The 13,605-nt window shown below is 45.2% G+C and overlaps 1 protein-coding gene across 1 annotated transcript in view; it reads left to right on the top strand.

The window, feature by feature from the left end:
- The window catches only part of LOC106608148 (disks large-associated protein 2-like), a 777,756-nt gene that overhangs the window by 716,380 nt on the left and 47,771 nt on the right, over positions 1 to 13,605 (top strand). Inside the window, 1 exon segment of the mRNA XM_045719533.1 lies at positions 287 to 1,491. Coding sequence (XP_045575489.1) covers positions 287 to 1,491 — 1,205 coding nt within the window.

Here is a 13,605-nt window from a genome sequence, read left to right as displayed (position 1 = left end):
ATCCACATAATAATTCACATTTCCTGCTGCTTAGAAACTGGTCAAATTAAGATCCTACATCTGTATGTACTATATCTTCAAAGTAAATCATCAAAATCTTTATTGGATTTCATGAGATTGTAAAGATACACTTCCCCAGCTCTCTTGCTGCCGTTTTTGAAAGCAGCTGAAGAAACAATTGAGATTTGGAGCTATCATTTACTGCACCTGCATAAGGTGACTGAATGCATTTACACAAGTCTGAGCATTATTCTTATTACTCTCTCTCTCTGTGTATTTCTGACAGACCAGCAGTATTCCCCTTGGTCCCCGTCTCGACACTTCGATGAAGGCAGACGCCACCCCGTCCCCCCAGCTAGGAACATGAAGGGCTTATCGGGCGGTCGCTCCCAGCACCAGATCCTGTCGCCCCACGGGTTGGACCAGTTCGACTACCCCCAAGACATCCATGGCATGGGCCACCATGGTGGAGCCTCCGACTCACGCCACACCTCCTACCTGCTCAGCCCCACTGAGAGCTGCCCCATGGACTACCACCACCGCTACTCACCACGCAGCTCCATCCACTCAGACTGCATGATGATGTCCCCCGTCATGATGGCGCCCTCGTCAGTCGGTGTTGGCCCCATCGATCACGTTTCCAGCAGCACCTTCCCCAGAATGCACTACAGCACCCAGTACTATGACTCAGCCACGCGGGACGACTGCGCCGCCATCACTGCCTCCGCCACCTCCCATGCTGCTGCTGCTGCCACTGCCGCTTCCGTCTTGCAGTACCAGGGCAGCGGCAAGAGCAACCGCATCCCGGCCAACCTGCTGGACCAGTTTGAGAAGCAGCTGCCGCTGCATCACGATGGCTTCCATACCCTGCAGTACCAGAGGGCGTCCACCACCACCACGGAGCAGCGCAGCGAGAGCCCCGGACGCATCCGCCACCTGGTCCACTCCGTCCAGAAGCTTTTCACCAAGTCCCATTCCCTGGAGGGATCGTCCAAGATGAACGGCACCAAGGGTGAAGGAGGAGGAGGGGGACACCACGGCGGCTCCCAACACGGCCACCACGGAGGCTCCAAGCACGGCAGCAAGCGGAGCAAGAGCAAAGAGCGCAAGGCGCACCGCTCGGGGGGCGCGGGCGGCTTCTGGAGCGCTGACGACAACCTGGACAGCGACAGCACCTACCGCACACCCAGCGTCATGAGCCGTCACCACGGTGACTACGCCCATGCTGCCCACTGCTACCCGGACTCCATGCACCACAGTCACTTTGGGGACATGTCCCTCAAGACCTCGAAGAGCAACAACGACGTCAAGTGCTCGGCATGCGAGAGCATGGCCACGGCTCCGGAGGGGAAGTTTATGAAGAGAAGTTCCTGGTCTACGCTGACTGTCAGCCAGGCCAAGGAAGCTTACAGGAAGTCCTCCCTTAACCTAGAGAAACCCATGATGCACACAGACCTCAAGCCCTCACTACGGGCCTGTCACTATCTGCAGGTGAGTGGTGTTCAGAGCCATGGCTCTGTGGTGTGTGTGTGTGTGTGTGTGTGTGTGTGTGTGTGTGTGTGTGTGTGTGTGTGTGTGTGTGTGTGTGTGTGTGTGTGTGTGTGTGTGTGTGTGTGTGTGTGTGCACGTGTGTGTGTGTGTGCATGTGCTCACTGATACTGCTGAACAAAGATGTTGAACCTTGCCCAAAGCTTACAGTAGCTTTTATGTTGTATGTGGAATAATTCAATGTAACATATGACAGAGGTAATATAATAATTTCCCAATTTATCGTATCACACATCCAAATATATTACAAACAATAGCAGCCATTGATCTCATTGATTCTTAGAAAGAACCTCCTGAGCAAAACATAATGATGGATGCATCAGTCAGCCCAGTCAGTAAAACCTCCTTGATTGAACCTGTCCTTTTCTATTCTCAGGGGAACAATTCCAGCTCCTATGTGTGAGGCCAATATACTTTATCTGTGATTCCCCATTGTGAGTTCTCTGGGGGAGCTATTGTCTATTTAGAGCGATCAATTGAGGGAATCAATGTCATTGAGGAAGAGACTGTAGATAATAGGGATGGAAGCTTCCTTGGATAACCTTCTCTATCTTGTGGGCAACTCCTGCTGTTTTTCAAACACCATGGATCTTTTTCAAGCACACACGCACAGAGAGAGAGAAAGAGAGAGAGCGATCTAAAGTAAAATACACTCACCTGACATAACACACAGCAGCAATAAATGATGCTATTTCCAAGTTTGACACGTTTGGGGTTTCAGACTGTTAACCTACCTACCATGGTATAGGCTACGGCTTTCATCTTTTAATAGTTTGATTTCTACCGCAATAACGCTGAATTGCAGAAGTGTCTAACGCCTTGACATATTGGATTTGTGTAAAGTACACTTCAATAGAAGTTTATATAGATATTATTATTCATTATAGCTCTTTGTTGGACACTAACAATCTTCTGAGATAGTGTTGTAAGATGATCAGGGATCGAGTTGAGGGTAGCGCTATTCACAAAATAAAAGAGACGCGCAATCGGTGTTTACTGTACGTGGCTTTTTATTTTGTGAATAGCGTATACCGACGTTTATTTTTTTAACCAATACATCCCTAATTGTAATCTTGCAATGTCAGGAAATGTGATGTCTAACGCATACATAAAGACCTTTAGGACCAGAGGTATCTACATGCAGGTTATTCTACTCTACACCGAGTGTACAAAACATTAAGAACACATGGTCTTTCCATGACATAGACTGAATCCAGGTAAAAGGAAGGTGTTCCTAATATTTGGTATACTCAGTGTATAGTCAGTGACCTAATCCTGATATGTACAGGTTAGTCTATATTCAGTGATCTAATCCTGATAAAATACAGTTTAGTCTATATTCAGTGATCTAATCCTGATAAAATACAGGTTAGTCTATATTCAGTGATCTAATCCTGATAAGATACAGGTTGGTCTATATTCAGTAATCTAATCCTGATCAGATACAGGTAGGTCTATATTCAGTGATCTAACCCTGATAAGATACAGGTTAGTCTATATTCAGTGACCTAATCCTGATAAAATACAGGTTGGTCTATATTCAGTGATCTAATCCTGATAAGATACAGGTAGGTCTATATTCAGTGATCTAATCCTGATAAAATACAGGTTAGTCTATATTCAGTGATCTAATCCTGATAAGATACAGGTAGGTCTATATTCAGTGATCTAATCCTGATATGTACATGTTAGTCTATATTCAGTGATCTAATCATGATAAGATACAGGTTGGTCTATATTCAGTGTTCTAATCCTGATATGTACATGTTAGTCTATATTCAGTGATCTAATCCTGATAAGATACAGGTAGGTCTATATTCAGTGATCTAATCCTGATATGTACATGTTAGTCTATATTCAGTGATCTAATCCTGATAAGATACAGGTAGGTCTATATTCAGTGACCTAATCCTGATATGTACATGTTAGTCTATATTCAGTGATCTAATCCTGATAAGATACAGGTTGGTCTATATTCAGTGACCTAATCCTGATAAGATACAGGTAGGTCTATATTCAGTGACCTAATCCTGATAAGATACAGGTTGGTCTATATTCAGTGATCTAATCCTGATAAGATACAGGTTGGTCTATATTCAGTGATCTAATCCTGATAAGATACAGGTTGGTCTATATTCAGTGACCTAAGCCTAGTAGAAGCAGAGGACTCAGAGGGAGGACAGTGATTGAGAAACGCTGGGCTCTAGATTAAATGTTGTGAGACTCGTCCGTCAACTGCTTCTTCCAAGGGCAGTCATTATGCTAACAAGATCCAATAAATGTCTGCTGCACCTGCTGTAGAAACGGCAAGACCACATCAAGACGATGGAGGTGAAGCCTATTGTGTAATAAAGTGATACATTCAGGCCAAAGGTGAGTGTTTGATTGCATTACTTTCACTCTAGGCCTTACTGTTGCTTCAGTCACCCATCCTTCTGTATTATTGTGGGAGTGATATCCCCCACAATATAGGCATTGATTGAAGCTCAATATTAAATTAAAATCTCCCCACCATCATATCTAAACCAATATGACACCAATCTAGATGAAAATTCGCAAATCAACTTGATTGGAGGTACACAATACACTCCCCGCCTCTCATCATGAGCCGTCTGGCTGTTACAGAGAACCACATACCAGATTATTTAACATGGTTGTTAGCAATTGAGTTTTAAGAGTATTTTCTGCACCTACCTAGCTCAAATTCGAGACATCGGATTAAAATGAGACTACAGCATCCATAAAGTGACTATTTGATTTAAGAAACGTCGGATTGACTAAGTTTGTCAAATGTATAATTTATTGCTCTCACATGCTAATTTCTGTTCATTAAGAACCAACGATGTGCTACCTTTTTGTAGCATTTCTGACCATGCTAACATCTTTTCAGCTGAATCTCAGAGTTCTACAACTGGAACCAACAACTCAGTTGCTGCTTCTCACCAGTCAGATGAGAAGCAAGCCACAAGCAAAGGAACGGAATTTAGCTAGATAGGTATATTTGGTTTGCATCTTTTTTCAAAAAGGACTAAAAATCAGGAATCAAAGGTGAAACCTTCAACTACAGTGTGTTTATCATATGGCTGTTTATCAGTGAATCTGACCAATACAGTTTTTTTTTTTTACATTATCACAGGTGGAAGGCCTACACAAGTATTGCACCGATATTGATACAGCAAATGTGATGGGATAGTCTGGAGCCTGGTAGAGAGGTAGACTGGGCTGAATCTGACAGTCTTCTGTACCGAGCAGATGTTTCTATCCTATCCATTCATCCACATGGCTTTTGAAGTTAGATTTAGACCAAGTATTCTCAGTAACACATCTGAAGGTCAAGCTGGTGTCCCCTGGTGATTTGCACCAGTCATTGTAACAAATGATATCCCCAGGGCCTAAACACCCCAGCATCCATGTGCTTAGAGAGTGTGACACACCCGTCCCCTGTCTGTCTGTCTGTCTGTCTGTCTGTCTGTCTGTCTGTCTGTCTGTCTGTCTGTCTGTCTGTCTGTCTGTCTGTCTGTCTGTCTGTCTGTCTGTCTGTCTGTCTGTCTGTCTGCTCACCATGCAGCGTTATGGAGACGGATTAGGGTAATGGTCTGCATCCCTGTCCGGTGGGCGTGCTTCAACATCTGGCGCCGTACATGCACCCAGTAATTGTAATGAATAAGCTGTCAAGCCTTACATATATATTTCTCCCTGAGTGCTCGCTGGCTGGGGCGATCTGCTAGCCACACTCAATAAAGTTTGATGGAATGGCTTCTTCTGTCCAGCTGTCATCTTGTGTGTCTAGCACAGCTCAGGCACAGGTGGCAGGACTTTGATTCTTTCACATTATAAACTGGGTGGTTCGAGCCCTGAATGCTAATTGGCTGACAGCCGTGGTATATCAGACCGTATATCATGGGTATGACAAAACATTTATTTGTACTGCTCTAATTACGTTGGTAACCAGTTTATAATAGCAATAAAGCACCTCTGGGGTTTGTGGTATATTGCCAATATACCACGGCTGTCACGTCCTGACCAGTAAAGGGGTCATTTGTCATTGTAGTATGGTCAGGGCGTGGCAGGGGGTGTTTGTTTTGTGGGGTTTTGGTTCTAGGGGATTTTGGTTCTAGTTTTCTATTTCTATGTTTCATTTTCCATGTTTGGCCGAGTATGGTTTCCAATCAGAGGCAAGTGTTTTTCGTTGTCTCTGATTGGAAGCCATACTTAGGCAGCCTGTTTTTTGGGGGGGGGGTTGTGGGTGGTTGTTTTCTGTATAGTCTGTGAAACTTACGGAACTGTCGTTTTGTCGTTTTGTTAATTTTTTTTATTAAGTGTTCACTTTAAATAAGTATAAGAAGATGAGCACAATACCCCCTGCGCCTTGATCCCCTTTCATCGACGCTTATGACAGAACCACCCACCAAAAGAAGACCAAGCAGCGGGGTAAGGAGCAGGAGAGGAGGTATCTCGAGTCATGGACGTGGGAGGAGATCCTCGATGGAAAGGGTCCATGGAGCCAGGCTGGGGAGTACAAGCGCCCGAAGGAGGAGCTGGAGGAAGCGAAGAGGGAACGACGGAATTACGAGGCGTTGTATCCTCCTATTCAGGAGGTGAAGAGGCAGCCTCCCAACATTTTTTGGGGGGGCATAAGGGGAGTTTTGCTAGGTCAGGGGGGAACCCTGACCAAACGTCCCGGGCATTTCAGAGGGAGCCATGGAGGAAACCAGAGCCGGTCGGGGAGTCAGGAGCGCATGACGATGCAGGATTCCGGAGAAAGGGACTGGTGGAAAGCGCACGACGGAGCAGACGCACAGAGGGAGGAGCTAGGCAGTATGGAGGAAGGCGCACACCGTTGCCCATACGTACTCACAGCCCGGTGCGGTCGATACAGGCTCCTCAACGTTGTCGTGTGACAGTTAGCGGGCAGCCAGGAAAAAGTGCGCCGGCTCAACATATCTGGCCTCCAGTGCGGCTCCTCGGCCCAGGATATCCTATGCCTGCTCCACGCATGATAGCCTGCATTCCCCAGCACAGCCCAGTTCATCCTGTGCTAGCGCTTCGCCCTTGCCGGGCTAGAGTGAGCATTGAGCCAGGACGGGTTATGCTAGCTGTAAGTGGCAGACCTCCAGTGAGAATCCTGGGCCCAGGATATCCTACGCCTGTTCCATGTACGGCAGCCTGCATTCCCCAGCACAGCCCAGTTCATCCTGTGCCAGCGCTCCGCCCTTGTAGGGCTATAGTCAGCATCGGGCCAGGACGGGTTGCTCCAGACTGCCGGTGCGCCTCTACGGCCCAGTGTGCCCCGTGCCCGCGCTGCGCACCCAGTCTCCTGTGAGTCTCCCCAGTCCGGGGAGACCGGTCCCAGCTCCACGCAGGAGGCCTCCAGCGATGCTCCCCAGTCAGGAGCCTCCAGCGACGCTCCTCCGCCCGGAGCCTCCAGCGACGCTCCCCAGTCAGGACCCTCCAGCGACGCTCCTCAGCCCGGAGCCTCCAGCGACGCTCCTCAGCCCGGAACCTCCAGCGACGCTCCTCAGCCCGGAGCCTTCAGCGGTGGTCTGCAGCCAAGAGCCTTCAGCGGTGGTCTGCAGCCAAGAGCCTTCAGCGGTGGTCTGCAGCCCAGAGTCTTCAGAACGGGAGCTACACCCAGAGCCAGAGCCACCTCCATAGTGGGAGGATTGGTGAAGGGGGGGTGTAGCACAGGAACCGTCGTTGACGGTGGCCACCCTCCCTTCCCTCCCTTTAGGTTTGGGGTTGTTTTTGTGGGGTTTTTTGTTTTGAGGTGCAGTCGGGGTCTGCACCTTTGGGGGGGTACTGTCACGTCCTGACCAGTAAAGGGGTCATTTGTAATTGGTAGAGCATGGTGTTTGCAATGCCAGCATGGTGTGTGCAAGCCAGGGTTGTGGGTTCGATTCCCACGGGGGGCCAGTACAAACAAAAAAGTTTTTTTTTAAATGCATGAAATGAAAATGAAATGTATGTATTCACTACTGTAAGTCGCTCTGGATAAGAGCGTCTGCTAAATGACTAAAATGTAAATGTAATGATGTAATTGTAGTATGGTCAGGGCATGGCAGGGGGTGTTTGTTTTGTGTGTTTTGGGGGTTTTGGTTCTAGGGGATTTTGGTTCTAGTTTTCTATTTCTATGTTTCATTTTCCATGTTTGGCCGAGTATGGTTTCCAATCAGAGGCAAGTGTTTTTCGTTGTCTCTGATTGGAAGCCATACTTAGGCAGCCTGTTTTTCTTTGGATTTTGTGGGTGGTTGTTTTCTATATAGTCTGTGAACCTTACGGAACTGTCGTTTTGTCGTTTTGTTAATTTTGTTTAAGTGTTCACTTTAAATAAATATAAGAAGATGAGCACTATACCCACTCCGCCTTGGTCCCCTTTCATTGATGCTTATGACAACGACTAAGGGCTGTGTCCAGGCACTCCACGTTGCGTCGTGCAATGAACAGTCCTTAGCCGTGGTATATTGGCCATATACCACACCCACTCAGGCCTTATTGCTTAATTAGAGACCCTGGGTGCCTGTGGCATTGGCTTTTTTGTCGTTTATCTCATTAATGCAATGTTATGGTTTACATTTTTACTATGAGAATTATTCCATACCCACACAACCGGAAACTCCCTCCCTTCCTCTACTGTTAAACAGTCTGTTTAAGGGAGCAAACCCAATGTATTAGATGGTGGGGACTAACAAAAAGAAAAGCTGTTATCTCAATGTGTGTCAAACTATTCTGAGCATTTTAGTGTTAATCATTCAAGATAGTCCATCTTAGTCTCCTAGCAACTTTTAACTCACCAGTCTGTGGGTGTTGATAAAATGTATACCAACTAATGGCACCAGACCTTTTCTAGCCTAATCGAACCCAGTGGCGCAGCCAAGCGCCTCTTCATTCAGGTGTAACAACATCCACTCAGAGAAGAGACAGGGGAACGCTAACGAGCTAGCGCTGGGCTCTCATGAGCAACGCCTGCCTTGTTAACCACTGCCCCAGCTGATCAAAGACAACGCATTAGGAGAAAAAAATAATACCTTTGCTTTATTGCTGTCTTTAAGCATGATTAATTTAGTTTCCACACAATCACTGTATTTTTATTCAACTCTCTCTTGTGGGAACGGAGAAAAGCACAAACAGCAGATTAGTGTGCATGATAGTTTTGCTGATAGAGCTTTGAAGTGAAGATATAAGCAAGCCAGCTAATTATCCTGTTGGCTTGCCAAGTCAGGCATTGCTGAGGAGATTTGCGTTTTTTTTTTTTAAAGCTTAGCCTCTTTCCTCTCTTGTTAAGCAGTTTGACACACCAACATGTCCGCTTAGGTCACAACAGCAGTCTGTCTGCAATTGCCTTTTGACCCAATGCTTTAGGAAGTGTTCATCAGTATTCACCTTGTATGTAATTAGCTACATTGAATTAGATTTTCCTGATGAATGTTTTTATTTGCTGTTTCCCTCCCTCACTAATCAACAAGGCAACATTGTACTTGAGCGGTACAGGAATGTGTAGCACATGGCATCCGTACTGCCTTTCTGAGACATAGAATTATTGTTGCTCCGGATTCAGAAATGCCTTGTCTTTACTGGGTCAGTGGTATTGACAGTGATTTTTTTTTGTATGTTGTGGAACGGTGAGGAAGGTTGTGCGTTCACGCCCTGGTTGGGGTGGAATTTTCACTCTGTCACATATGCAGCTTCCTGTAGGATCCGTATCACCTCTTCTCTGAAGTTACGTGACCAGATGTTCTTTTGCTCTATACAGATTATATGCAAGAATGGAGCCGTTTATAGATCAGGTTCATGTCCACCGATGGCTGCATTTAATATGTGAGTGAGTGAGTGAGTGAGTGAGTGAGGTTACCTCCAGGAACAGAAAACCCAACATTCATCCTACTCTGCTCTCTCTGATAGCAGCCCAGGGACTGTTAAGGGGAAATAACCAGACAGGGCCCATGATTGGTTGGGGTGAGTAACTGGCAGAGGTAGACCACTAGTGCCCCAGGCTGTTGTTCTAAGAACCACTGCTCCCCTTGTCCACTGGGAGCACAGCGTGATGTTATGTTATACATACAGTACATGCGCCTGATCATTATACTGGACAGCTACAACATATGTGTGTCATCATTAATTTGATTGGTCGTTGATGGCTAATTTCATGTCAATGCCAAAATGCATTGAAATAAGTATGTGTAAGATATATGTTTAAAGTGTCTGAGATCAAAATGAATGTCCTTGTACTGTATGAATATGATCATCCGTCTTAGAGTACTAGAAAATATTTCCAATTCGCATGTACTGTCTACTAATGTGGATTGACTAGAACATGCGTTATTAAACTATTAACCTTCTTTGATTTCACCAATTAGAGCTAATTGTACAGTAAATTAGCTGCTTTGTTTTGGTGTGGAAATGTTTATGGCAAAGCAACACCATGTAATTAACAACGATCCCTTAATCACTATTAATTGTTCTGCCGTTCGTCGAACGACTGTTACAGTCGAGGCTACGCCGTTGCATATGCATGATGTGTTAATGTCGCTCGTTTATCTGCAGTTGCTATGGCTGCAACCTACACACTTGCCTACATTGGCCTTAAAATGAGTGTGGAGGATTCGGGAGGAAGACATGGTGTTATCCATGACTTTATTACTCCCCTCACTGTGCTGTGTAACACTCTTCATCCTATAGCTGACCCTGAGACCTCTGGATTTTCAGTAAAAGTTTCATATTTATACAAACAGAACATGCACCACTTGTCTATGCTTGGTAACTGCTGTTGGGGTCCATGGCAAAGACAATTGCTGGACAAGCATAGACAAGTGGTGCATCTCAATAAATGAATGTTCTGTTGGTGTAAATATGAAACTTTTACTGAAAATCCAGAGGTCTCAGGGTCTGCTATAGGATGTTCTATAATCAGCGCAATTTCCTTTTGTCTTGATGAACACTGCGGATACTATGAAAGCCATATGCTTTCTGAATTGTATGTAAAAGTATGTAAAATAAAAATAGGTACTTTAAATCACATTGTCCTGAATATTTGGATATTAATAACAGTAAACCATAATTTAATTTCAGATGTAATTGCATCGTTTCCTAAGAATAGTAGCAAGATTAATAAACTTGTCTGCCGCTAAAATGAATAATTTGTCTCTAACTACAGTACATTGTGTCAACGTAAAAGTTACAAGCACAGCCTCAGGTGAATGAATGGCAGCAACTGTAGGTAAGGTTCAATCAAACCCACACTGTGCCTAGACCGCAATTGTGTGAGAAATCCCATTGGTCCTGCTTCACAAGAATGTATGAACAGGTTGAATGTTGGTCTGTCTCTGCCCTAACAGTCTAACAGGGCAAAGTGGAGCTAGGCCTCCCTGTAGATTAAACAAGCATTTCTTTCCCACTCATTTTACACCCCTCCTCTTCTCACACTAAGCCCATCTCACTGGCACTCGTCACTCTGACGGGCTTGCAGTGTCATTCACTGTGTGGATGGCTTGGCAATCTGTGATGAGATGGAATTCTACAGGCCTCACATCCATCCCCTAGGAAGTTTGACTCCACTCACTGGAGTTTAGACCTCAGAGCCATGCTGTACAAGAGGGGATTACAAGGGGGAAGGGAATTGGCATTTGTATTCATCCCTACGGTACACCATCTCTACAAAAATTTAAATTTGGTAAATGTATTGTGTAATCTGGTAAATGTATTGTGTAGTACTAAGTAATCTGGATTACTAAATAGAATGGTGCCGGAGAAGATGGCTGATGTTTTACGTGCTCCTAACCAACTGTGTTCATTTGTTCGTTTTTTTGCGTTGTTTGTAACTTATTTTTTAACATATTATGTACATAATGTTGCTGCTACCATCCCTTATGACCGAAAATAACTTCTGGACATCAGAACAGCAATTAATCACCACGAACTGGTAGAAGCTTTTTCTTTTAACGAGTCCGACGAGTCCGACATGAAGGATATACTGCTTTCCCGGGAACAGGCCCAAATCCCCGTCATTTGCGTGAAGATAAGACGGAGAAAAAGGGCGCGGAGGTTGGGCTGCCTTCTGAGAATTCATAGCCGAGTGAGTAAAATCCCACTGCTATCCGATCCACTGGCAAATATGCAATCATTGGAAAATAAAATCAATGACCTAAGAGCAAGATTAAACTACCAACGGGACATTAAAAACTGTAATATCTTATGTTTCACCGAGTCTTGGCTGAACGACGACATGAACAACATACAGCTGGCAGGTTTTACACTGTATCGGCAGGATAGAACAGTGGCCTCTGGTAAGACAAGGGGTGGTCTATGTATATTTGTAAACAACAGCTGGTGCACGGTCTCTAAGGAAGTCTCAAGATTTTGCTCGCCTGAGGTAGAGTATCTATTGGTAAACTATAGACCATACTTTCTACCTAGAGAGTTTTCATCTGTATTTTTCATAGCTGTCTACCACAGAGCTATGCTGGCTCTAAGACCACACTCAATGAGCTGTATACCGTCATGAGAAAACAGGAAAACGCTCAACCAGAGCTCCTTGTGTCCGGGTACTTTAATGCAGGGAAACTTAAATCCGTTTTACCAAATTTCCACCAGCATGTTAAATGTGCAACCAGAGGGAGAAAAAAAACTCTAGACCACCTTTACTCCACACACAGAGATGCGTACAAAGCTCTTCCTCACCCTCCATTTGGCATATCTGACCATAATTCTATCCTCCTGATTCCTGCTTGCAAGATAAAAGTAAAGCAGGAAGTACCAGTGACTCGGTCAATAAAAAAGTGGTCAGATATTTTAATTTATTTATTTCACCTTTATTTAACCAGGTAGGCTAGTTGAGAACAAGTTCTCATTTACAACTGCGACCTGGCCAAGATAAAGCAAAGCAGTGCGACACAAACAACAACAGAGTTACACATGGAATAAACAAACATACAGTCAATAACACAATAGAAAAAGTCTATATATAGTGTGTGCAAATGAGGTAAGATAAGGGAGGTAAGGCAATAAATAGGCCATAGTGGAGAAATAATTACAATTTAGCAATTAAACACTGGAGTGATAGATGTGCAGAAGAAGCTCGTCTGGAGGTTAGTTAACACAGTGTCCAAAGAAGGGCCAGAAGTATACAGAATGGTGTCGTCTGTGTAGAGGTGGATCAGAGAATCACCAGCAGCAAGAGCGACATCATTGATGTATACAGAGAAAAGAGTCGGCCCGAGAATTGAACCCTGTGGCACCCCAATAGAGACTGTCAGAGGTCCGGACAACAGGCCCTCCGATTTGACACACTGAACTCTGTCTGAGAAGTAGTTGGTGAATCAGTCAGTTGAGAAACCAAGGCTGTTCAGTCTGCCGATAAGAATGTGGTGATTGACAGAGTCGAAAGCCTAGGCCAGGTCAATGAATACTGCTGCACAGTATTGTCTCCTATCGATGGCGGTTATGATATCATTTAGGACCTTGAGCGTGGTTTAGGTGCACCGAGGACCAGCTCGGAAACCAGATTGCATGGAGAAGGTACGGTGGGTACGGTGGGATTCGAAATGGTCGGTGATCTGTTTTGTTAACTTGGCTTTTGGAGACCTTAGAAAGGCAGGGTAGGATATAGGTCTGTAGCAGTTTGGGTCTAGAGTGTCTCTCCCTTTGAAGAAGGGGATTACCGCGGCAGCTTTCCAATCTTTGGGGATCTCAGACGATACGAAAGAGAGGTTGAACAGGCTAATAATAGGGGTTGCAACAATTTTGCCGGATAATTTTAGAAAGAGAGGGTCCAGATTGTTTAGCCCGGCTGATTTGTAGGGGTCCAGATTTTGCAGCTTTCAGAACATCAGCTATCTGGATTTGGGTGAAGGAGAAATGGGGGATGCTTGGGCAAGGTGCTGTGGGGAGTGCAGGGCTGTTGACCGGGGTAGGGGTAGCCAGGTGGAAAGCATGGCCAGCCGTAGAAAATTGCTTATTGAAATTCTCAATTATCGTGGATTTATCCGTGGTGACAGTGTTTCCTAGCCTCAGTGCAGTGAGCAGCTGGGAGGAGGTGCTCTTATTCTCCATGGACTTTACAGT

This window comes from Salmo salar, chromosome ssa06 (genome assembly GCF_905237065.1).
Source record: "Salmo salar chromosome ssa06, Ssal_v3.1, whole genome shotgun sequence".
NCBI classification, from domain to species: domain Eukaryota; kingdom Metazoa; phylum Chordata; class Actinopteri; order Salmoniformes; family Salmonidae; genus Salmo; species Salmo salar.
This window is presented reverse-complemented; position numbering and strand designations above follow the sequence as displayed.